The sequence below is a fragment of the Geospiza fortis genome, unplaced genomic scaffold, assembly GCF_000277835.1.
Source record: "Geospiza fortis unplaced genomic scaffold, GeoFor_1.0 scaffold353, whole genome shotgun sequence".
NCBI classification, from domain to species: Eukaryota; Metazoa; Chordata; class Aves; order Passeriformes; family Thraupidae; genus Geospiza; species Geospiza fortis.
This window is the reverse complement of record NW_005054473.1, coordinates 409,592-435,380: the sequence shown is the minus strand read 5'-3', so window position 1 is coordinate 435,380 and position 25,789 is coordinate 409,592. Positions and strand designations below refer to the sequence as shown.

At 54.0% G+C, this 25,789-nt stretch overlaps 1 protein-coding gene across 1 annotated transcript in view; it reads right to left on the bottom strand.

Annotated features, from left to right (window-relative positions):
- Window positions 1–24,593, bottom strand: part of VWA5B1 (von Willebrand factor A domain containing 5B1) — a 27,453-nt gene extending 2,860 nt beyond the window's left edge. The window contains 19 exon segments of the mRNA XM_031062920.1: window positions 9–83; window positions 1,052–1,180; window positions 1,736–1,873; window positions 2,500–2,817; window positions 3,005–3,215; window positions 5,313–5,500; window positions 6,452–6,647; window positions 6,856–7,041; window positions 8,559–8,673; window positions 10,425–10,627; window positions 11,086–11,196; window positions 14,035–14,211; window positions 17,185–17,309; window positions 17,565–17,696; window positions 17,933–18,075; window positions 18,252–18,474; window positions 18,818–18,979; window positions 19,235–19,404; window positions 24,434–24,593. Of these exon segments, the coding sequence (XP_030918780.1) occupies window positions 9–83; window positions 1,052–1,180; window positions 1,736–1,873; window positions 2,500–2,817; window positions 3,005–3,215; window positions 5,313–5,500; window positions 6,452–6,647; window positions 6,856–7,041; window positions 8,559–8,673; window positions 10,425–10,627; window positions 11,086–11,196; window positions 14,035–14,211; window positions 17,185–17,309; window positions 17,565–17,696; window positions 17,933–18,075; window positions 18,252–18,474; window positions 18,818–18,979; window positions 19,235–19,373 (2,971 nt within the window). The 5' untranslated portion in view covers window positions 19,374–19,404; window positions 24,434–24,593.
- Between the last annotated feature and the right edge of the window lie 1,196 nt (window positions 24,594–25,789).

The window sequence follows — 25,789 nt, the reverse complement described above, 5'->3', positions numbered from 1 at the left end:
TTCCCTACCTTCAGGGCCACGGCAGCGCTCCCAGGCAGACAAGGACGGGGTGCTGGAGGGTGAGGGGCTCCTCTCCTCAGCATCTGCAATTGAGGAACCACATCAGCAACAGCACCCAGCCAAAGCCAGCACCTTCCCTCCCATGGCATGATGGGGTTAATGAGCCTCTTTGGGGCTCTGGTAATTCAGCTCCAGCTCTGACAGTGCCGGACAAGGTCCGATCCAACTTGTCTTCATTAGTGGAGGATTTGGTGACAAGTGAGTGTCTCACATCCCCCCTGCCTCTAATTACACTCGTTTCATCCTTCGTGTTACCCACACTTCGGCTGCCAATTAACTCCCGAGCGCTGTCAGCAGCACCCCTGCCATGTCAGGGCTGGGGGGCAAATCGAAGCTTCCTCGCCCTTCAAGGAGATGAGCCCCAGCCTGACACGTGTCTGGTGAGCACCAAGGCAGGATTTAAAAAGACCAGAGAAGGTGTCCCAAACCACTGAGTGTCCCAGCCTCCTGCTGAGAGCAGGTTTGCCCCCGAGCAGGCTGCACGGGCCGGATAGCTCAGTCCTCTTACGGGGACAGACTGCCTGAAACCCAAGCAGCTCTCAGGCACTGGCTGCCCTTAGCAAGCATAAGAGATATCAGCTCTTTAGTGATTATCAGCTCTTTTGAGTTCAGCTCTTTTGCTTGCTAAGGCACTGCTGGCCGGCCGGCAGACAGAGAGAGAGAGAAGGCAGCTCTGGAGTTCCACAGCAATGTCTTTACTGCGGGTCTATGAAGGGTTCCAGAGACGGCTCTTCTAACCAGAATGGGCTAAACCAGCCCATTATAAAGGGTATAGGGGTATCCAGAATTGTCCAATAGCAGGGGTTAAGGGAAAGTGACCTATGGGGTTACAGAGAGATAAGCTGAGGTCCAAAAGGCAGAAGAGAGGGGCTTGCCATGACTTGGCATTTCCTGTCTTTAGGCCTCTGCTCTCCACAGGGCCCTAGCAAGCCCATGGCCTGCTGCAACTGAGATCTCTAACGGAAGGAGATAAAACCCCAGGCAATCTTACTCATGCTGTTCAATCCATAGTCTCCATTCTGGCCACATGCTGACTGAGGACGTCCAGGGGAACAGCCACGATGCCTTCTGTTTCCTGAACTCTTCTGTTTCCTCTGGTTGCCCTGCTTGGATGTTGCCCCTTGGCATGAGAGAAGAGAATGGCCAGTGTTAGAGAGACTGGCACATGCATGATGGCAATGGAACCACAGAATGAGCTTGGTCAGGAACTGGAGTGACAGGACAAGGAATGGCTTCAGACTGGGAGAGTAGGCTTAGATGGGCTATTGGAAAGAAATTCTTTGATATGAGGGTGGTGAGGCCCTGGCACAGGTTGCCCAGAGAAGCTGTGGCTGCTCCCTCCAAGGAAGTGTCCAAGGTGAGGATGGACAGAGCTTGGAGCAGCCTGGGGTAGTGGAGACGGTGACAGGGGGTAGAATAGGATGAACTTTAAGGTCTCTTCCAACCCAAAACATTATGTGATTCTCTGGTCATCCCTGGGTACCCAGACCTCAGAGGAGACCCTTTCTCTGGCCAGGGGAAGAGGTTTGTGCCACCAAGGTCTTGACCACGGCCTTGGGTATGGATCTGGTGCCAAATTGTACTGCAGCTTCACAGGGTTTGCCCTGAGAGAAGTTTCCCAGTGACACCTTCCCTGCCAGGACAAGGTTCCACCCCTGTGGCAGCTCCATGTTACCTGTGTGGGTGTACTGGACCAGGGTGGGCAGGTAGGAGCTGGTGCTCAGATCCACAGGCACAAAGGCTGTGTACTTGCTGATGATGTTGCAGGCCTTGCTGGTGTGGACAGCGCTGAGCTGGAACCGCCGCCCAGACCCTGCCACGGGAGGCACAGCAGGGTCAGAGTCCACGGGCCCCAGGGGCTCCCCCACCCCTCACACCCAGCTCCCACACCCACCCCCATGCCTGGGGATCCATGCCCAGCAGGGGCTGTATCCCTTTATCTCTCTAAACTCTGCCCACTGCTGCTCCTGCTGTCATTTTACAAGCCCAGATGCACCTCATGGAGGACAGGGTTGACACAGCCCAGGGACATGTGTGGCCCACAGCAGTGATTGGGGGCTGCTGCTGGAGTTGGATGCCACTTCCCAGCTCCAAGTGACCAACTCCTTAAAAATAACCATGTTACCTCATGCATGAAGCAGAGGGATCACAGAATCACAGAACATACTGAGTCAGAAGGGACTCTCAAGGACCTTCAATTCCAACCCCTGCTTCTGAGGAGTGGGAAGGAACATGAGTTCAGGAATGATCATGTGCAGCAAGGGTCCAGAAGCAGAAGAGCACAAGGCAGCTGAAGGGAGATGTTATTTGGGAGTTGTGTGAGACATTCCCTAATATTTTACCACCAGCAGCTTTTGTTTTCACTCCAGAGGCTGCTGAGACTGCTGGAAAGCCCTCCCGAGGCCAGGCAGGGTCTGCCTGCAGCCAGCTGTGCATTACCATGCTCGATTTCACACTCCCTCTCAGCGAGCTGCTCCAAGTCCTGGATGAGTGACTTGGCTGCCAGGTGGTGGAAGGTCTCACTCCACAGGTCTGTGTCACCATCCTCCTGGCTCTCCCGCTCCCGGAACAGAGGGTGGATATCAAACGTGACTTCCCACTGCACAGGCTCGTTGTTCCTCAGCCCCTTCACCACTGCCCTGCAGAGGGCCCTGGGGGAGCGCGGGGAGCCGCAGGCAGCGCCGATATCCAGGTCCTGGGGCTCCCAGTCGGAAGAGGTCTCTGTCTCAAAGGTGAGGGATGGATGCTGGGCAGACTCTGCAGAGAGGGGAGAGGCAGATCATTAATCACCTCCCTGGGAGCTGAATTCCCCACTGGCACCACAAAACCGTCATTAATCCTTCCCAATTGTCACACGGTGGCACGGGGTGCGATGCAATGGCACCAGACCCGGGCACGGACAGGGTGAGGTGAGGCTGGCCATGCCTCCCCCTCTCCCACTCACCCAGATCCCCGGGGCTCCGGCTGTCCGAGGAGGAGTGCAGGCTCCTGATGGCACCGAGTGCTTCCAAGCCCCTCGCCGGGGCTTCCTGCAGCCCGTCCGGGGCGGTGGCGTCGTGGCAGAAGGACACGCAGCTGTGCTGGAGCAGGGCGGGGCGCCGGGCGCCTGTGCCGCGGATCCTGCTGGCAGAGCCGTGCGGGATGGCCGGGAGGGGCTGAGAGCAGAGCAGGTGTTAGGGCTGGACCTGGCTGCAGCCAATGGCACAGAGCTGCTCTGTGCCCTCTGATCCCATCTGCTCCATGCATGGACCTGCTCTGTGCCCTCTGATCCCATCTGCTCCATGCATGGACCTGCTCTGTGCCCTCTGATCCTGTCTGCTCCATGCATGGACCTGCTCTGTCTGCTCTGATCCCATCTGGTCCCCACCCAACCCCTGTGAGCGATGCAATCACCCAGGTCCTTCCCTCTGCCCACCCCGGCTGGGATCTGTGCCCAGACAAAGCTCTCCACCAGACCTTGGGGTGTCCCCAAGGGACCCTGGCCCCCAGGGCTCCTTCCCCAGACATACAGAAGGTGAAATATGAGTTTCATCCCTCCAGACATTTTAATGACTTCACTTGGGAACCAAAGAAAAGAAGAGAGACAGAAAGATCAAGGACCAGTTGCTTAGTAACGAAAGGAGAGAGGTGCAGGGGATGGGAGAAAGGAATTTTTATCTTTTTATCTTTTTTTTAATTTTTTTTTTATGAGAGTGTTTCTCCACTTTCAGGAGACATGAATGCCCCACTCCAGCACCTCTGGCACCACATTCCACAGAGATGCTCCCCTGTGCAAGGTCTGGGTTTCATCCCTGTCCCCAGGGCTGTGGGAAGATCCATCTAAACAGACAGACTCTATATTCCTAGGACATCACCAGCAAAGAACAGAGGTGGTAGAAAGTGGTGGATGGAAGGATACTTTCTCTGAGTGACAGACATATATGACCTCCCACCACCACCTAAATTTTGTTGTTCTATGACACCACCAGCAAAACTGGGAGCCAGGTGGCTCCAGGCACGATTTACCAAGCTAATATTGACACATCCTGCCAGACCCTTTCTGTTCCAAACCTGCTCCTTCTCCTGCCTGAGCTCTCCTCCCAGCCAGGGGAAGCCAGCTGGGAATGGAGCTGGGGGTTTAAGCTGCCTGTGGCTGGTGCTGACCTTTCCTTCCCAGCATGGCAAGCGTGGAGATGAGCTGAGGGCTCGGCTTCACACCCCTGAAAATGTCAAGCCCTGGCAGCAGGACTGGGAGCTGGGAGAGCTGCTGGGAGCCCTGGCAGCAGGAGGGATAGCAAAACCAGGCTGCATTTAATTAAGAGCAGGCTGCATGCTGTTAACCATTTACTGCCCCCCAGAAGGGAGTCAGTTCCACTCCTGCCTGCACACCAAGGGCAGGAGGATGCTCTGGGGACCTTCCCAATACAGGGAATGGTGCCAGTACCCCTAAAACCTGCTTCTTCTTGGTCACTGATGCTGTTCACCATCCTCACTGCTGTAGGCTGAGGGCAGAGGTCTCATCCCTCCCTCTGGAGCCCTGGCCCTGCTTTCCCCTTTGCCCCCTCATCTCCCCTCCCAGCCCTCACCCAGTGATCTCTAACCCAGAGAAGAGGGGAAATGAAAGTCCCTGCTCTGAGTTTCCATGGGAACACAAGTGCTGCTGGTCCTCCCAGCCCTGCAGATGCTGATTGCAGAGCAGAGCATCCCAGCAATGCCAAGGATGAGAGAAAACTATCCCTACCCTTCTCAAAGATCAGCTGAAAAATCTGCCCAAATTCCACCTGCTGCAGGTAGGGGACAAAACCCTGTTCAGCAGATGTATCATCACACAGGTTCACATCTCATCCCAGTGCTGTGTAAGGCAATGCATCCAGCTGGGAACCTGCTTTGGCACTGAATTCCTTTTCCCTGCCAGGCACAGAAGTGCCACAGCCATGGGCAGGTTTGAATCCTAAATTGTAGGGAGGTAAGAAGGACCAGAGGAGCAGCAAGGTGAAGCACAGGCTGCTAAGGGGAAGAGGAGCAGGGAGAAGCAGGCTCCCATGGGGAGGGACTGCTATGGGATATCAGGATGGCACTCTGCTCCCTGCTTGGCTCGTTTCCCCAGTGTTTGGGATGTGCTGCAGAGCTGTATCTATTATCTATACCTATATCAATATTTTAGGGCTAGTGTGAGTCAGGCCCTTTCCTTCAGGCTCTTATCCACCGGATATTTTCTCCCTCCTCCTTGCAGGCTTCCACCTGCAGGCAAAGCCTCTCGGGGGATCACCTACCTGCAAATCCACCTGCCAGGGCTCGGGGCTGAGCTGCTGCAGGTCCTGCAGGTGGGTTTTCCTCAGCGGGTTTCTCACCAGGGCAGTGCCAGGGTCGCTGGCTGTGGGCACCTTCCTGCGGGGCTCGTGCTCGGAGATGTGGGTGGTGCTGTATGCCCGTCTCCTGGACAGAGCCTTCACATCCATTCCTGAACGGGGGGAGAGAGGATCAGCTCCACTCCACACTGGGAGCAGCCAGCACCACCCCCTGGCTCACAGTGGGAGGCAGGGAGCCCTCGCCAAGGTCCTGCCAAAGCTCAGGGGGCCACACTCAGCCCTGCAAAGTTTTAAGCAAAGCAACGAAAGCACAGAAGGAAATAGAAACACAAAATTCCTGGAGATGTCAAGAGAGCAGGTTGGGAAGGTTTTGTCTGAGGAGTTTTCAGCCAAAAAAAGCCTGACTGCATTTCCCCAAACCTCCCTGGAGAAGACAAAGGGTTTACTAATGAAATTTAATTAGTGCAGACACGCTCCTGTCAGAGCAAGACTAAAATCTGCCTTGGAAAGACACGATTTCTCATTGCTTTTGACAAGTTTGAGGGGATGCACAGTACAGATCCTCTTGGAATAAAAGGGAAGAACATCCCATGAGTAACAGAGGTTTCCCCAGCTCCAGGGTGCAACCAGCTGCTTTATACCACATGCTGCTGAAACAAACACCCAGCCAGGCCGTGGTGGGGAGGAGTGACACCCTGGGGAGAGGGCTTTGGATCCATCCTCCCCCTCTCCTGACTGGGAAGCTGCTTTGCAGGTACAGGGATGGTCTAGCACAGCTACCCATTTGCTCACTCCACTCCTCCTCACACTGCTTGGGAAGCTTGTAAATAATTATGTGGCCAAAGCTAAAGCTGCTTTGAAAATCTCCAGGGAACCCAGCTCACCAAGGCTTCCCTTGATTTCCTGACAGGTTTGGATAAAACATCCAAACCAAACAGACTTGCTCAAGCCTCAGGAGATCTGTCATCTCTCCTGCAAACTCCTCCAGCTCTTTGCAGCTGAAGACATGTGTAAATCAGGCAAAAAACTTGGGGGAGCAGTGACAGGAGCTTGATCAGAGAGACAGGGCATCACCCCCCCGCATGTACAGAGGAAAATCTGACCCGTGTCCGTGTCCGACTCTCCCCCAGGGTCTCTGCCCACGCCCAGGTGGTCGGGGGAGCGCTCGGCAGGGCAGGACCCCTCTGAGTCTCTGGAGTGGTTCCAGCTCTCCAAGCCTGCTCCCTCCTCCTGGGAGTGAAAGAAAACAGAGCTGCCCGACTCCTGGGAATGCATCGTGCTGTACTGCCGCCTCTTGTCCTGGGGGGAAGCACAGAGAGGGAACAGGTCCCACCACAGTCTCTGTCCATCAGCTCTCAGCTGAGCCCAGCTGCACCAGCCTCCTTAGCCACTACTGCCCCCCAAAGCCCCACCCATCACCTCCCTTAAGGGAGACACCCCCTGACCATGCAGAGACCCAAGACTCTTGCGTACACCCCAACACCCCCTGCTCCTGGGACAGACTCACAGCTCTGGGGTTGGACAGGTACGGGGAGGTGTCACAGATGACACTGTAGCTGACCAGGTGATCACCAGGGAACAGGCAGCTGCTGCTGACAGGGGACACCAAGACCTCAGTGCTCTCAGGAAAGACCCACTCCACAGACACATCGCTCAGGACCGGAGCCATCGCCTTCTTCAGTGACCTGATCATCTGCAAAGGGCAGGGGGAGAGGTTCAACACCAGCTGGACACGGTGTGAGCCATGGTGCACGTGCCATGTGCCACAGGGAAAGGGAACATTCCCTCAAACAATCCCATCAGCTGATTCCTACCCTCTCCTGACAGTCTGCTTCCTCTTAGTCTGACATGCATCCCAGCACCCCCATCTCCTTGGCACAGTTATACTTGACAGAGCTGGGTTAATGGTTGGTCTTTTCCAACCTAAATGACTCAATGATTCCCCGATTTTTACCATGAGCAGATAGTGATGGAGCACAGGGCTGATCTCACACACACTGCCAGCCCAGAGCAAGGTGGGAGCTATTGGCCTGAGGGATCTTTCTCTGATGTGAGGCAGCATCCCTTGCTCCCCTCTAGCACCCAGGATATGCTGTCAGCCTTCACTGGCCTGAGCCCCAGCCCCAGCCCTTGTCCCAAGCCCAGCACTCACACACTGATAATTTTGGGACAGCTCATTGCTGGCACAAGCCACTGCCAGAGATCAGCAATGCTCTGCCTGTTACACATGTGGTGAAGACCAATATTCGTGAATACCTCATGGGCAAATCTCCCATGGAGCCATCTACATGAGCTTCCCTGCATGCCAAGGGAACTGAACACCAGATTTAGAGACAGAATAGCTCAAATATTCCCCATTGTTCCCTGCTTTTTCACAGGCTTGGGAAGACACACCAGGCTGTGTTTTATAAAGCCGTTAATTGACGCCTCAGACTGCCGAAGGCACCGAGCTGCACAGCCTGCAAAGCTCTTATTAATAGCTCTTATTAAACACCTCTCTCTTCACTGTCTCTGCTTTTAATTTACATCAGAAATGTTGATGCCATTCTGTCTTAGAGAGGTTTTTGTGTGCTCCAGGCTCCTGCAGAGGGTGGAGTTGCCGAACTCCTCCTTGAGAGATCAAGAAGGTAGAAGCTGGCTTTTTGCAGATATTTAGGAGCTAAAGACCCAATTCTCTCTGGGTTTAGTCAAGCAGCAGGTGACAGGCTGGGCTCTGCATTCACCAGGGGACAGAGCCATCCCTATGCCAGATTTCAAGCACACGGTTTTACTCTCCATGGGGAGAGAGGGAATGGAGAGGCTTTAAAGTCAGCTTAATAAGCAAAGCCATCACAGCGCATTCCTCTCGCTCCAACCCCGAGTCCTTCTCGCCTGAGCAACGCCAGGGCTGAGCCCGACTTCAGAACTAATTGGCTGCTTTGATGCCAGTCCCACTGCCCTCGCCGTATCTGAGGCAGAGCTGCCTTTGAAGGCAGAGCTGCAGCACCGCCGCCACCGCGGTCCCCAGCCCCAGGCGGAGGCAAACGCACCCTCCGCTCCCTCCGACGGCCGCCGGACACCGAGATGCTCTTTCATCCCCTCCCGCTCGCCCACCTGCTGCGGGGGGATTGGGAAGGCAGGGCCAGGATGGGGAATGAGCCCCCCGGGAGCCGTGGCCTCCCCCTCGCTGAAGCAGAGCATCCTCACAGCCCCGGGTAGTGGGGGCTGTACCTTGGGCTGCAGCCTCTCGCCCTCCTCCAGGAACTCGGAGACGCCCCTGGATACAGCAGCCAGACCCCGCACCAGCCTCCTGCAGGCGTTTGGCCCGAGGCCGAAGCTGTAGCACCTGCAAAGGGACACGGAGAATCAGGATCCAAAGCAAAAGCCACCCACCAGCCCCATGTAGCTCACACACTCCCTCAGGCAGAAACTCCCTCTGGCTTTTTGCCACTTCTGTGTCCAGCAGAATAAACCAGCCCCTCTTTTAGGTATGTGGCAGGAAGGTTGAGAATCCCCCAGTGCCTAAAGGGTCTCCAAGAGAGCTGGAGAAGCACTTTGGACATGGTCATGGAGTGACAGGACAAGGGGGAATAGCTTTAAACTGAAGAAGGGCAGGGTTAGACTGGATATTGGGAAGAAATTCTTCCCTGTGAGGGTGGCCCTGGCACAGGGTGCCCAGAGCAGCTGTGGCTGCCCCTGGATCCCTGGAAGTGTCCAAGGCCAGGCTGGAGGGGGGTTGGAGCCCTCTGGGCTATGGAAGGGGTCCCTGCCCATGGCAGGGGGTAGAATGAGATGGGCTTTAAGGTCCCTTCCAAAGAAAACCATTCTGGGGTTCTATGAACCACCAGCCCCCTCCTCTCAGCAGACCCCAAATCCCTTCCCCAAAGAGCAGCCTTCAGCAGTGACACTCAGGGGTTCCCAGCAGGACCTCGAGCCTTCCCCTCCTCTGCAAACACAAACAAGCTGCTTTGCTCTCAGTTCAGCTCTTTTCCCTGCTGGCTGTGGTCAATAGCACTAAAGATCCAGTAATTATCTCTGCTTGCAATGAAAATAAACATTTTCTCAAGGAAGGATGATCAAGCCAGGTGAGGCTGCTCCCTCCCACTGCCAGGTCTGTGAATCAGGATTTGGTTTGGGCTGAAGGCTGGAAGTTGAGCTGGAGGCAAGGCATGGAGGGCAGTGCTAGGTGGGGATGGATGTGCCAGGAAGCCAGGAGGATGGGAATGGGTGGGATATGGCATTTGGGCAGGGCAGGGGATTGCTCAGAAAGAAAGCACCCTCAGCAGCAAACTGCATCTGCACAAGGGGCTTTTCTCTTGGAGGCTTTTAATCCTCAGCTGCCTGCAAATCCTAGGCCAGCCTCACACCCCTCCTAAATAAGGCTCTGATCTTCTTTTAAGAAGGGCCATGCCCAGCACTCTCCCTTCCAGGGTCACCCGAGACCACGCTCCAGCTCTGATTGCATGTAACCCTCCCTTCCAGCCCTGCAAGAGCCAGGGTGGGAGGGTGGGATGCCCTGGGAAACAATCAGACCTCTGTGCAGTTACCCACAGAGCAGCTTCCCTGATAACTCCAAAGTCTGAGAGATGGAAGAGGAATCAGGATTTCTCACATTTTTCTCATGTTTTGTGCCCCTTAAAGAGGCAGAGGAGAAACCAGAACAGGCTGTGATCAGGGCTGGGGAGCCAGGCTGGGAGCTTGTGCACAATTAGCTGCTTTTTACATAGCTGCCTTTCAGCATATTCAATTCTGCACAGCCCCATCCTGGAAGCAGCTGGGGCCAGCCCCAGATGTGCTTTAAAAAAAAATATAAAAAAAAAGCGAGGAAGATTGTTGGCGTGTCAATCTCTCCGAGCAGGAAGCATCAGCCGAGAGCTGTGAAGTTGTCAGCTCAATTATCCTGCTTTTGATTGTTTAAAAAGCATCTGAACTTCTGGGATTCGTTCCAAACCCTTTGAGGTTCTCCCATGGCTCATAGCAGCAATCCGTCCTGCCTCTGTCTCTGAAGAGGGGACGTCTGTGAGATGGAGCTGTGCTCAAGGGGAGGCACATGCCAGCCTGTGCCAGGTTTCTGGCCCTGCAGGGCTGAGTCTGTACCTGGTGGAGCAGGAGTGGTCCCGCAGCAGCTCCAGAACCTTCCCCGTGTTGCTGATGGCCCCGGCTGTCAGCACAAAGAGCAGCCGGGGGTGGCCCCTGTGGATGGGCTGGCGGAGGAGCCACTTCAGGGGGGACAGGAGGTTGATGCTGCCCATATCAGCCCGGATCCTCCTGATGCTCTGGCAGGCGATGAGCAGGCTCTCCTGCCCAAAGGAACAGGGGAATTGTCAGCACCAGCACCCTCTGAGCACCAAGGAGAGCCATGGGAGAGGCTGAGGGAGTTGAGGATGCTCATCTTTGTGAAGGGAAGGTTTTGGAGAGACCTTAAAGCCCCTTCCAGTGCATAAAGGGGCTCCAAGAGAGCTGGAGGACTTTGGACAAGGGCCTGGAGTGACAGGACAAGGGGGAATAGCTTTAACCTGAAGAAGGGCAGGGTTAGATTTGGTGTTATAAGGAAATTATTTCCTATAAGGGTGGTGAGGCCCTGGCCCAGGCTGCCCGGAGAAGCTGTGGCTGCCCCTGGATCCCTGGAAGTGTCCAAGGCCAGGTTGGATGGGGCTGGGAGCACACAGGTATAGTGGAAGGTGTCCCTGCCCATGGTATATAAGATCCCTCCCCACACAAACCAGTCTGTGATTCTGTGAACTGTGGGGTCACCCACCTCACAATAGGCCTGGCTGACAGGAAAGAGGGTCTTGAAGGTGGATCCAAACCCAATTATATTGAAGAGACACGCTGGCATCAGGCTCTTGAGAATGACCAACAGGGCATCCTGAAGGGTAAAAAGCAAACAGACATGAGGACACTTAGATCTTCCCTGGCTGCCCCAACTTCACCAGTAAAAGCTCTGCCAGAGCCATCTCATCTTATTCCCACTTTCACCTGACAACAAACCAACTGCTTCTTTCCCATGCCTCCATATGACCCAGCTCTTTTCAAAATCCCTTGATGATACTTGGGACATGAAGCAGTGAGGAAAATGGGGAGTCTTTGGAAAAAAAAGACAACAAAGAACTGAACAATTTTTTCTGTTTGTTTTTAAGGGATTCAATTTGTGCTGGCAACACAGTGCTGCAGCACAGAGCTGGTGGGTGAGAAGCAGAGTGTGAAATTGAGAAGTGCGACACGCAATGCATCTCAATGCCTAAACTTGCAGAAAATAAACAAACAGCTTAAAGTTACACAAAAGGAAAAGCCTCCCCCATCCCCAATTCTCTTGTATTCATAGCTGGCTTCAATTAAAATAACTGGGAGACAACAGATTTAAGCTATTTTCTTTACCAGAGGTGGTTATCTAATGTGCCTATTCCTGGGCTTTACATAAGGCAAGAGCAACTTGAATTGTCACAGTGGTATTGTGGACAAGTCCAGGACAGAGCTTGTGATCACAGGAACTGGGCAAGAGCTGCTTAAGGAGCTCTTGAACTTGTAGGAGCAATTATGTGGCAGGAGAGGAGACCCATTTAAAGCAAAGTGTTTATTTAAAGCAAAATGTAAAGCAAAGTGTTCAGGAGCAGCTCAGTTCTATTTAAATGCTGATCAAGGCAGACTCCTGCCAGTCTGCCGAGGGCAGCAGAAACCCTCTAGCCAGCCCCTGGAGGAGCTGCCAAGGTCAAAGGAGCAAGAATAGCCTCCTTGAGTTGTCCTACCAGTGGCAAAGACCAAGTGACCCCAGAGGGACACAGCGAACTCCCTGCCTGGGTCCAGCAGGGATCCCAAAAGCTCCTCCTTACAGGCTCCCAAAGCCTGTAAGACTCAGCAAAAACTCAGAGCTGGAGCACTGAAAATCAGTGGAATAATGCACAAGAGCAGGGCTGCCCTTTAACAGGCTCTGGAGTACTTGAATCCAAGCTGTTATCTCAAACCTACGAGGATATATTTATACCACTGCTCCCAGATGGCTCCCGGGATGCTGGCTCTTCCAGATCTCAGTGCTGACATCCCATCTTGGAACTCATTACAAGGGAAAAAATATAAATTTCCAAATATTTCTCTTAAAGCACTTCCCAAAATGGGCAACTGATGCCTGCTTGCTATTTCAGCAAGCAGAAAGATTTATTGCTTCTTATGGTAAATATTGATCTTGATCCTGTTGCACTCCATAGCTTTATGGCAACTCAATAAGGAGGGATGTTTGCTTCTAGAAAAGTCAATTCCCAGTTATTAGTGCAGTTTTGCCAGCGAGCACCATCACAGCCTGGCTCTTCTCCCTGGCTGCATCAGGGTGGGAAAGGAATTGGCTGCAGGAAATTTAAATCCCTGAATTTTCCACTCCAGCTGCTTTGGACTGGTGCCCTCCTGCTCTGCACGGGCCCTTCCACCCCATCTCTGAGTGCATCCTGAGGCTGCACAGCTCTAAGACCTGTCATGCCATGCATCCAGCCAGCTGAGGAGGATGCAGAAGGTTCCACCAACCAAAACCCACCCAAATGCTCTCAGAACAGCTCCTGCTGTGAGGTCCCTGCTGTCTGCGAGTGACAAACAAGGATGGGACATTCAAAAGAGGGATAGTGGGTTTCTCCCTTGAGGTATCTCCTCCAAAATCTCCCTCAAAATATTGTTTCCTGAAGGGGAACAGTCTTTTTCCTGTTTCTACAGCCCTCCTGAGATGGGGTTTCCATTTCAGGACCAATCAGAGAAGGGCTCTGATCCTGCAGGTCCCCATCCCCAGAGGACAATCCAGCCTCCACAGAGGCTGCAGAGACTGTGGTGCCCAAACCCAGCCATGCTGGGAGTTGGAATGCAAAAATCCACGCTGGGAAAAGATTGTCAGACTCCTAAAGATGCTGGGGGAAGGGGTTACAAGCCCAGAGATATCCTGTTCCCCTTGGGAACAGCCTCCCTATCCCAGGGGATGTGCTGCAGCCATCTGCAGGCTCCTCTGCATCCCAATCTTTGTTGCTGAAGGTGTCTGTCCTTCAGCAGTTCCCATGGAAACTGGAGACAGATGGGAAAAGAGATGAGCTAGAAGATGGACAAGTTCAGGAGTGGGTCTGTGGGAACCTCATGAGGTCCAACAGACCAAGTGCAGGGTCCTGCACCAGGGCTGGCTCTGGGTAAGAGCCACATCTGACAGGGGAACCTCAGACCCACAAAATATCCTGACAATGCTGTTTTTTATTCAGAGCTCTTGACACAATTCCCATAACTATCCACCAGGCTGCTGGTGGCCATTTGTGTTTGGAAAAGGGATGTCTCATATTTAAATCATTTCTGTAGGTTCACAGAGATGCCCATCAGCAAAACCTCTCCTAATGCATGGTCAGCACCTTGCTCCCCTTGGAGCTCCCTGGAGGTTCCCTCCTAGGCAGCCATCACCCAAAGCCCTCCTGGAGACATGGAGAACTGGAAAAAGGATGCACAAAACATGCCAGCAAGAGAGGGAAAAAAATAATTTTGCATTTTATGTGCTGATAGGAAAAAGCAGAAGAGAACAGGGGAGAATCACCTTTGTTGCAGGTACCAGAGGAGCGCCATGGTTGAGATGACTAAAATACAGCCTATAATTACCCCCCATGCCCTGATAATGAACAGTTATGCTCTCAGCACCCCCACTGCTCTCTCTCATTCATCCCTGTTGACAGGCAGGTGCTTCCCCTCCTGCAGGTACCTTGGCATGGCTGATGCTCACACCACTCATGCTCCTACTGCGATCTACCAGGAAGATGAACTCGCCCTGGGCTTTCCGGAGGCCTGGCTGCACAGTCCTCAAGTCAGGGCAGAAGTTGAGCATGATGACAGGGTGGTGGGGGATGTCCTTGTTCAGCCTCTTCCTGATGATTTCCGTCTGAAAGAAAGCAGGAGACAGCTCCAGAGGTTGATTTTGAGAGGTTGATTTTGAGAGGTTGATTTCTCCACCCCATTTCAATTCGAGGGGAGTCAGAGCAGAGCTCAACATGCAAGTGCATGGCCTTTTGTGGGCCAGAATCTGCTTATTCAGAGGTGGCAACAGCAGGGTGGGCCAATATGCAGGTGTCCTGTTCCGTCCATACCCACAGTATTCACCATCCCTGCAAGTGTCCAAGGCCAGGCTGGACAGGGATTGGAGCAAGCTGGAAAAATGAAAGGTGTCCCTGCCTGTGAGAAGGGTGGGACAAGATAAGCTTTAAGGTCCTCTCCACCAAACCATTCTGGGATTATATGGAGCAACTGCACACTCAGATAAAAGCCTGGAGAAGAAATCAAAAGACCTCACCCTACCCAGCACCTTGCAAATCTGATTCTCCAAACATTTCATCAGAACCTTCCCGAAAACCTGGTTCATTAGCACAGCTTAGCATCCCACCGAGGCACACCAGAGGTTTCTCCATGGTCACTCACTAATGAAGTGTGAGATGCAGCCCTTGATCTGCTGCATTCAGCACTCCAATTCATTACTGCTGCCTCTGGTTTGCTGCTTTTTCTGCCCATTTCTTTTATCACTTTTCTTTGTAGGGATTGAAAGGCTTTGGAAAGCTGAACCGTTTGCTCCAGCCATGGCTCGATAGGAACCCGCATGATCTCTGCACTGCACACAGCTCCAATGGCTCTCTGCATTTTCTCTCCTTCTATTTCAAGTATTCATTACAAATGGGATAAAATAAACTGGTGAAAACCTTTTGTGATGGGTTTATAATGTGCTGTTACATGTGTATCAAGCAATAACGGGTTCATGGCCTCAGCTGCTTTGGAGGGAGCTCCAGGACCCCACATCATCCCAGCCATGGCCTTTCATCCCTGGGTTTGAGTGTGGAAAAAACTCCTCAACAGCAGCTCGATCCTCAGGGGCTTTGTTTGCCTCTTTTCTCCTCTTTCTGGCTGCTTTTCTCCTTGGTCTCACAGGGAGTAAACCAGACCCCAGATAACTGGGCTTGTTTTCTCCAGCCATGAGTCACATTCCTCAGTTTATGAGCTGATGACCAACCTTTGTTTTCTAAAACTCACTAATTCCCTGGCTCAACACACACACACAAGTTCTCCTTTCAGCTCCTCTGCCTGAGCGCAGCTTCCCTGACCCAGTGAAAAGACAGGTCCCACTCAGAGGAATAAGCCAAGCTCCCACTCATCCTCCTGCCTTTCCCTTCTATGCTATGAGGCACAAATTAATCAGCTGCTGAGAAATAAAATGGCTTTTTCCATTTCCATTTCCCTCCAGCCATACGACATTATTTTCTTTCACAACTTTTCCAGTTTATCACATTCCAGACTAGAGTGTTCCTTGCTGCCTCTGAACAAATACTGCATCGTGGCCCTGGACCTATTCACAGAACTCCTTGGAAAGCTCTTGGGTATCCATGACATAAATTTCCTGTGTGATCAGGATGAGCCCATACTTTGGGATTTCTCATGACTGGAGGGAATTTTAGAGGCAAATCTTCAGTAAACAGCTTCAGTGGAGCTGCTACAGGTCAGCCAGAAAACAAAACATCTCCTCACCTCCCTTCTGTTCCCCTTCACCCATTATCCAATTACAATAAACTAATCAGATTTTGTTGAGTAAAGTTGATTCCAGTGTGCATCCATCCCCACCAACCTGCAGCTGACAGCATCCAAGCCTTTTGCATAACAAACAGAGGGAGGAGAATTACTTATCATTTACTGCTGAAATTTCTGGGCTAATTTAATTTAAGCCAAGAAGTGGCCAATGTCCTGCTCTGAGCAGCAGCAATTCCAGCCCATCATCTACCCCAGGTACTCCAGGCATTTTCTCTGCTCCCTGCAGCTGTTTCCCAGTCCTCCTGGGGCACAGGTGGCTTTCCTGCAGGGAGATGTCTCCAGAATGATCCCCCCTTAGATAATTTGACATGCTAAATGTGCAGAAATAATTAGGGAGCCAACCGAGGCGTAGCGTGGGAGTTTCATCTCGTTCCACCTGCCACACGCTGAACACAATTAGAGGAGATGCCTGCAGAGTCCCAGCCCTGCCAGAGAGAGTGAAGGGCAAAGGGAAGGGAGGAGAGGAGGGTTGACAAGTCTCTGGTGAAAGGAGAAATCTCAGCAGCACAGGGAGACACCCCTGCAGCAGGTCAGGGATGTCTGCCAAGAGGGACCCAGGATCAGAAATGTGGAGAAGGAGTTTAGGGGGAAATGAGCATCCCTGGGCACACAGGAGAGCCCTGGCTGTGTAAAACAGGAGCTGACACTGTCAGCCCCAGCTGTGGCCACACAAGCACGACCTGTCCCTTAGGAGAAGACGCCCACCCTGGAAATCCAGAGGGCTCTGAGCTGTCTGCTCCTCTCCGCTGATCCCAGACACACCAAAGAGTTGGGCTGTCACTCATTCCTTCAGAACTGCTGGAAGACAAGGCACAAATCCCAGCACAGATATTTTTCTCTTTGCTGCTCAGCAGAACAAAGAGAAGTCTCTCCTACCTTGTCTTCAGTTCAGCTCATTATTCCCAGGAAGATCACTTCTTTCTCTCTGACAGCTACCCAGAAACAGTAAACATTTACCGAGCAATTAAAAGAATATTTTATTCTATGTCATTGCAATAATTATAATACCCTTAATGCTATCACAATGCACCTCTCTAATTATGCTATGCTAGACTAGCACTAATTATACACACAATAACCATCTCAGAGCTCCTTCCCCTCTCAGTTTATCAGCAGCACTGCTGAATTTCCCCCTCTTCCTCCACACAAGCCCCTCTCTGACGGAGGGCGCTGCAGGTCTCATTGGGACAGTGTAATATCTGATGCTAGAAACATGGAATAATCTTCTAGCTCAGCTCCAGTCCATGGAAAGCGTCAGCTAACACCTGCAGCTTGTGTTTCTCACCTTTTTCTTGGCACTGGGGTCTTTCTTAGTGCCTTTAATGAAATCGTTCTTCCCCTTCAGGTGTCGTTCGTACTCTGCAGGGGTCATGTCACCCTCTTCCATTAAGACGTGGGGCATGTGGGGCTCTGTAAATGCAGAGAATTGTGTGAAGAACAGCTGTGGTTACACTTTGGGTCTGGCAGAGATGCAGGCACCCTTGGATGGGAAAACCTGTGAGATTGGAGAGCTCAGAAAACCCTGAGAGAGGCCAGGATTACCTCCTGGCAAGCCTACCCTTGACAATATTTGCAAAAGCAGCACTAATCCAGCTGTCTCCAGAGCTACAGACGAAGCTCCCAGGAAGGGGCAAGACCAGAAGAGGGGAAGCAGAGCCCACCTACCACTTGGATGGATCAGGATCTCCACGGGTCTGTCGAAGGTGTGTTTGTTGGCCAGCGTGATCACGATGCTCTTGGCAGAGCGAGCCGAGGGGTCGGCGTCTGCTCGGATCTCGTGTGTGGGGCTCTCAACTCCTGCAGGGAAAACGAGGTGCCAGCAGAGATTGAGGGTGGGGCACACCAGGGAGAAGGGATGACAAGGCAGTAGAGGACAGGAACCCACGTTAGCATCAATCCTGTACTGGTAAATCCACCCCAGCACAGTTCAGTTGCCAACACAGATTTACATTGAGGAGGAGGGGGAGTGTGGACATTGCCTTGGGGAGATGATAAATCAATCTTGTGCAGCAGGACAGCCCCAGTGCTCCTACCTGCCAGCAAACACGGCCCCCGGATCTCCAGGTGGAAGCTGAATTCATACTCAAAGGGGTTGGTGGCCTCACTGTCCAGCAGCTGAGTCAGGCAGAACCTGCTCCCTTGCTCCGGGCTCCCCAGTCCGCAGGGGGACTTGTCCCTGATGGTGAGATAAATCCAAATAAACCCTGTCAACATGTTCTATGGCCCAGGAACTGCAGGTCTGCCAGAGGTAAAGCCTGCCACCACTCTCCAGCCACCTGCAGCTCCTGCTCATTCAGCCCTGCATTCTCCAGGATCAATCCCAGACAGAGCCCACCCCGTGGTTTTCCGTACATTTGGAGCTGGTGGCTGGAAAAGCTGCTGGCATTCTCCAGGCTGGGCTGGGGGACCCTGGGGACACACACAGCTGGCAGAAGGACCCTCACCACCCCGCTGGGCAGTGTCTGCAGCTCAGAAGAGGTGCTGATGAAGATGGAGACACTTTCCAGGGGAGGAATCATGCCCAGGTTGGCCACAAAAACAATCCTCTCCAGGTCCTCATCCATCATAAGCCTTCCTGCACAGAGATTGGACCATGCCAGGTATTGCAACCATGGAAAATTCTCCTTTCCAGGCCTCCCACAACCCCCAGCCCTGGATCAAACACCCAAAGCTGCCACCACTGCACACACCAGCTTTCTCTAAAGAGCCCCAGCTTCTGCATCACTCCTTTGGCTGCCCAGAAGCAGCAGTGCTTTCCAAGATGGATAAGACTGACACTTTTGGCATGAGCACCACAACCCCTCAGCTTCCCAAAAGGAGCCCCCTTGGTGCAGCAGCATACACCAGCCAGCCACCCCCATCACCTCCCCACTCCCCTTCCCCTCCTTTTCTCCCTAAAACACCCTCAACCCCCTCACCACTTCCATCACCAGCTCTTCCAGGGGGGAGGCTGCAGCTGTTGAAGTAGGTGTCATCCATCTTGGCTTTGTCTTTGATCTGCACTGTCACGGTGCGCCGGGACACGGCCGCCTCGAAGCCCACGACAGTTGTGCCCTCGTCCAAGGGGTACACAAAGAGACCTGCCAGCCAGGAAGGGTGTCAGCAACACCCACCTCTTCCCTGGACCCAACAGCCAGGTCCCTCTTGGCACTTCCCAAGTGGGAAAAAAATCCCACTTGTGGGATTTTTCACACCTAAAAGTTGTAGAGTTGGACACAATATATTTGGTTGTGCTTCCCACCAGCATCTAAAGGTTGAAGGCATGCACAGAAACCCAGCACTGCCATATCCTGACTTTAAAGTTCCCATTCCAAGCTTCACTCCTTAAAACTTGCCTTCCAAAGCCTGGGGGTCTGGGTTGTGGTAGGTGAGCAGGGCTGTCATCCCAAAGGCATAGCCGCTGACGCAGGATGTCACCTCGGACGCAATGAGGGGCAGCCGGGAGAGGGTCACCCGGTCAATCAGCCCTGGCATCTTCCTGGGGGTCTCTGGCTGATGTGGGGAGCTGCAGAGAGGAAGGTGAGAATGGCTGTGGAGTCCTGAGTGCCCAAAATGCTTGCATGGCTCTGTCACCTCATTCTGAAGCCCTGAGTGACCTGGGACAGGATGAGACCTGGGTTTGATGACTGCAGTCATGGGGATGAAGCAAGACCCCGATGGGAAGACAAGGCAAACCCTTGCCCCAAATCCCCACTGGCACAAGGGAGGAGGTTCAGATGAAACCTCCCTGGCTGGGGACACAGCCCTGGATGTGCACAGTCCCCACCTCCCACACTGCTGAGTAGAACAGGTTAACATCTTTTTCTGTCCCTCTTTCTCCTCATTATCCTCCAAACCAACAACTTTTTCCAGGATAAGACTATGATCATGACAGTTTTCCTTTCTCCTGGGGAAGGAAGAGTAGGCAGGCAGAGCCATACATGCTCCTGCCCTCCCATGCCCTTGCCCATCCTCATCCTTGCTGATTACAGGGAAGTGCCATTGCTCTGCTGTCCTGCATCTCCAGATCCTTCCTGCACAGGCTGACTCATCCCTCCCTGTGCTCAGCCGACACATTCAGATGCAAAGTGACTCCTTATGCCAATTACATTCCAACTCTGTTCCCTAAGCAGGTTTTCCTCCATTACAGCTCTTCTCCCCCAGCCCTCAGGGTTTTAAAGGAGACTTTTCAGGTGGATTTTAGGGCCCCATCCTGCTCCCCCAGGGAACCAGGAGAAGTTGCTAGGCAGCAGTTCTCCCTGGCTGGCTCTGCAATGCTTTATGCAGTGATTTATGAGGCCCAGGAGAAGCCAGCAGCACTGAAATATATCAGTTTCTCATTCCTGCGTTATTAAAACCCACCTTTATATGCAAATGCCACAGAAGACATCAAGGCCACGAGCTGGATGAGTGCTCGGGCAGAAAAACGGCGCTGAGAAAGGACAAAGGGAGAGCCAGGGAGAGCAAGAAGGGCTGTCCAGGATGGGGGAGAGCAGCCACGGTAACTGAGCACAGGAAACAGCAGAGAAGATGATGATGGAGGGCAGTAATCCCAAGGCACGCCCCTGAAACCCAGCCAAAAACCTTAAATTCCCGATTTAATCCACCCCTCCTTCCAGCACAAATGCTGCTCATGCCAGGAGCTGCCCAGGGAGGTTGGGGATGCATCCATAGGGATGCAGCCCCCACAATCAGGAGATGGATGGAGTCCCAGCTGAGCCAGGGGAGGCCATCCCAACCAGGATGCTCCAAGCCCTGCCAACAGGGCCTGGGAAGGCAGGAGCTGGCAAGGGGTCACCTGCCACAGCGAGAGATAGTGAAGGTCCCCTCACTTCAGTATGTGGCAGAGGCCATCAAGGTATGGGGAAGTGATTAAATGCCAGGTGGGTGAGGAAGGAGGGAGAATTATTTTACCTTAGGGAAGAAATAATAATGGGAAAAAGCTCTCTAACAGCTTGGCACAACAGGAATTCATTACAGGACTGCCAGAGGGGTGAATTTGGACTCCAGGAGCGTGACTTCAGCTTGGAACTGGGGACTTAGTACAGAGCCATGGGTGAGATCCAAGCCCCTCACATCTCCTGCACCCATGGAAGACTGGGGACATAGCTCCCACGGGAACCACTTGCCAGCAGGGATTTCTGCATCACCTGGGCCAGAACAAGCACTTAGGGATCCTTGGTGAGATGCAGAGCCCTGTGCCATCTCCTGTTTAATTCAGTCAGGAAAGTTGCACCTCTCCTGCAGCTCCGAGGTGGCTCAGAGCCTGGCACCAGCTCTCGCTGGTGTGCCAGCCGAAAAATCGGCCCCACAAGGACAGGGAGGGTTCAGAGGGCTCTTCCCAGCAAAAACCCTTTGACAGGGGACGCTGCCAGCAGAGCCATGGGGCTGCTCCACACAGCTTGTGTCACCAACGCCCTCAAGTGACTGCAGCATGGAAAGGAAGAGCAGCAGAAAGGCTAGAGTGAGGGAGAGCAGTGGGAAGGCTGGAATCTCTCCCCTGTGCCACCCAGGAGCTCAGCACTGGCCCCTTGCCTGCTCCCCATCCTGCCCTTGCTGCGCTGGGATGTGCACTCAGTGTCCGTTCAGGCCATGGGGCCTGGACTCTCAGGATGGGACCTGGCAGGACCCTGCATCCCAAAAAACTACCAACAGCAGGACCCTGCATCCCAAAAAAATTACCAACAGCTTAACGCTGCACAGGGTACCCCTAGACACACCCAGTCCTCAGTGTGTCCCCTCACTGCCACCAAATGTGTCCTGCCTCCCACACACAGCAGGCACAGGGCCATCCCACAGACCTGGCCAGGTGCCTCCCAACCTTGCACTGCATCTGGCATCCCAGGAAAAAGGGAAACCACTGAGGGTTAATACCTTCAGTCCTCAAAATACACCTGTAATCCCATCAACTGGGGAGCACCTGAGGGCTGGGGACAGACATTGTCCCTTTGCCAGCTGCATTCTGGACCAGGCTGCCACTGGATCGATCTTTTTATTCCCCCTTCCTTTCCATGACAATCCATTGCTCTTCCTGGCCACGGAGGGGAGGGAGACACGGAAGTGTGATCATCCCACTGCAGGCAATACCCTCGGCCAGGCCCTATGCCCGACTGACGGGGAAGGCGCTGATGCTGCTGCGACGTCCCCGTGATGCGCAGGGAGCGCAGGGCTGAGAGCCAGAGCAGGGCTCAGCCCCTCACAGGGCTGCAGCGTCTGTCCCAGCACTCCCGAGAGGCTGGGGATGGATTTTATGGGATGGGAAAAGGTGTTAATGTGCCTGGAAAACGGGGGTGGGGCTTGAAGCACTGCTTGGAGCTTCCTGGGTGTCCGTCTGTGTCTCTAAGCACTGATGTGCCCTCAAAAAATCTGTCTGAGCTCGTGGAGTAAAGACAGGGGCAGAGTAATGCTCCCCTGAGGTGAATTTGCATGCATTGAAAAGGAAAACAGAGCAAAACTGTGAGCACACAGCCTGGCTTCTGGCAGGACCCGACTCCCAGGAGTGGGCTGGGGTCCCAGCTGTACCACATCACAGGATCTGTGGCATCCATAGCCGACAACTGGATAGGGAGAGTCAAAGGAGGAGCTGGGACAAAACCCGACACAGCTCCACCCAGCCCTGCTGCCTGAAGGGCAGAAATCAGTGACAGCCCGGCTGCTTCTGCCCCCCAGGACAGGAAGGCTGCCCTGTCAAGCCCAGCCCTGGTGTCACACCTTGCATGAAACGCATTTTTGAGCAGCTGAATCACTGCCCCGCCCTGCTGTAACCCCTGACCGTCCACAAGCTCGTTCCCTTGGAGATATCGCCTCCAGGTCCGAGCTAGACGCGGGGCACATCCCCACTGCTCAGAGGACGCCTGGTTTTCTGCAGCTGGGTAAAATATTCCTTCCACGTCGTCTGTCTCAATCAACACTGACATCCAGTGGCTCGCCGGGATGACGACAGCCGGAGCGCCCTGTGGAGATGTACAGGTGGACAGAGCTGGCCAAGGATGCCTGTTGCACCACGGCCTCCCATCAGCATTCCTGGACAATCTCCACCGGGAAAAAAACACGCCCACTGTTTGCAAATCCAAGACAGGAGAAGCCTTGCACTTCCCAAACTGTCAGGGCTCTCAAGTAGAATCACCCTTGGGAATTCTCCCTGGTTTTCAGGGGCAGCAAGGCTCAGGGAGCTGCTGAGGGCCCCCTGACTTCACTTACCCGATCCACATCACTGCAGGTCATGACTAAGACATGCAGGAGTTCTCCAGATGCTTTCCCCCAAAGCACAAGGGTCAAACCTGGCCAGGAGACTGGGATTAGCTCCCAAAATATCTCTAGGAAGAGGAGGAAATGGGGTTTGGAAGAGCACCCATAGCACTGTCCTATCTGCAAGAGCCCTGGAGCCACCGTGGCAGACCTGTGAGATGCTCTCAGCGAAAGCTACAGGAGCTGTTCTCCAGCCTCCCCTTGCCTCAAACTGCAAGCAGAATATCCCACTTAATGGAAAACCAGGAAAACAGCCACTGCAGACCCTCAGACAGTGACAACAAGGGCCCCCACTGCCACAGCAGTGACAAGGATTGCTGGCCCCAAGGCCACCCTGAGGCCTCAGATATGGAAACTGGGGAAAGGCTGAGAAGCAACTTCTCCTGCCAAGACCCAGTGGAAGCAGCCAGGTGCCCCTTCCCGAGGTGACACAGTGGCAGGCTGGGCCATGACTGACAGCCCTGGCAGAGACAGACTTTGGAGACTGTCAGCCATAACCCTGGCAAGTGTCTTGGACCACCAGTCTGGCCCCAGAGCTGGGTGTCACAGACCTGGATTCCTGTCCCAAGCCCCTTCCTAGAGCTGTTAATCACATATTTCTGACACAGGGTTTAGTTAACCCCCACCTTGCCGGGCCCACAGCTTGGGGGAAGATCCCTGGGCTGAGCCAGAGGGAGGTGTTGGCCCAGACACCCCTTAGCTAGGCTAAACCTACCAGGCAGCCTGCTTCCTGCTTGGGGTGCATCCAGATCCAAGGAGACACACAGGGCCCCCAGGAGCAGCACAGCCCTTCTCCATCCACCCCTGTCCTGCCCTGCCCCAGCCAGTGTGGTGGATTGCAGCCAGGTCCCAGTGTTTTGACCCTTACTGGGGGGATCAGCCCCTCTCACCCTGCCAAGGTCACTCCTCCTTCCCCAAACAGTGTGTCCACAGATGGGTTATCCCACTTGGCTGCACAGGACAGCAACAGCCCATCACCCCCAGCATCATCCCCCCATCTATCCCTGTCCTCTGCCTGCACAGAGATGGACACAGTCACTACTAAAGTCTGTACAATTTTTGGGGAGGGATGGGATGCTCCAGGACTCACCATCCAGCTGGGAAAAAGCAAGGCTGGGAAGCAGCAGCTTGCAAAGTGTGGGCTTGTGCCTGCACAAATATTATGACAGGGATCTCTTCAGTGAGCAGCTTTGTGCTGGGATCGTGCACAGCCTTGGGAAGTGACACACACACACCCCCCTCACACCCACCCCTGCGGAGCTAAAAAGGTGCAGGAGCAGCTGGAGAGCAGCCACTGCTTTTCTTACCTTTCCTGGGAGAGAGGAGGAGGAGAAGGAAGAAAGGGATGGGGGGGTTGGAGCAACTTCACCCACTCTTCCAGCCCCTCTGCGGCTGGGCTGGGGAGGGCAGGAGGGGCAGGCGGAATCCCGAAGGCGACAGGCACGGCTGCGGAGCGCTGTCTCTGGAAGACAGGGAGAGAGGGAGATAAGAGAGGGAAAGGGAGGGAGAGAGGGAGAGGAGCAAGCGCCGGGGCTTGGGGTGGGGGAGCGCTGCACCACCAGCCACCTCAGCAACCGGTGGCTTCACCCCCCGGACTCTCCCCACCGGGCAGCGGGGCTGGGGGTCTGGCTCCCCTGGGATGGGGGGCTTCTGCATCCCCAGGGTGGGGCTCTGGCCCCCCACCGCTGACTCAAAGTGTCCGGAGCTGTGTGGGTGACCATCACCATCATCATCACCCAGTGGAGCCATTTGTTTTGTCAGGGAGGTAACCATGACAATCCCCTCGAACACCCTGGCGGTTCCCCCTCCCCTCGCTCCCCTCCTGAGCCCGGGGGCTGCGGGGGAGAGAACGGGCGAGGGGCGAAGCCCATCCGGGTGGAGGAGATGCCCCTGAGCTGGGCAGGCTGGTGGAAAAAAGGGGCTGAAACTCCCCTCACCCATCCCCACGATTTATCTCCCCGGGATTTTCCGCAGCAGCTGCCGGGAGGGGAAGAACCCACCGCATTCACCTTTGTCATCCCCTTTCTCTTTCAAAGGAAGGAAGGAAAGCACCCTAAAGCCCCCCAAAATCAGGATGCATCACTGCTCACTGGCCTCCTCTGCAGCCCTAGGCTGGATCTCTCTTCCAGCCTTGCTGTTGCCCCCATTCCCATCTCAGCTCCTGCACCCTCTCCCCCCCAGGAACACCCAAAGCCCCTCAGCCACAGCCCCACCCATGGGGGTCTAGAAGGACCCTCCCCACAGGAGCAATGCTGTCACTGAGGGATGACCCTGGTGGGATACGTCCCTGCCCTGAGCAACTTACACTTAAACCCAGGAAAAACAACTTGTAGAAAGGGGAAACTGAGGCAGCTGGTGGGACACCGACTTGGATTTTGTCCCAGAACAGAGCTGGACACTGAGCCTGGGTCACAGCATACCGAGGGTAAAGCTCCTCTTTCTCCCCCTGGCCTCCAAGGACACAACCACGCTGCAGGATCGGGATGACCAGATATGTTGCACCCCTAATGACCCATCCTCTCCCCCAAGAACGATGTGTTTTAGAGGAAATGGCAAGAAACTCATGGCAAGGAAATGCCTGATCAAGAATTTTTTCCTAAGCCCAGCTCCCAGGGCTGACTTCAGCCCTGACCCTCCAGAATTTATGGCTCTTGCCAGACAAA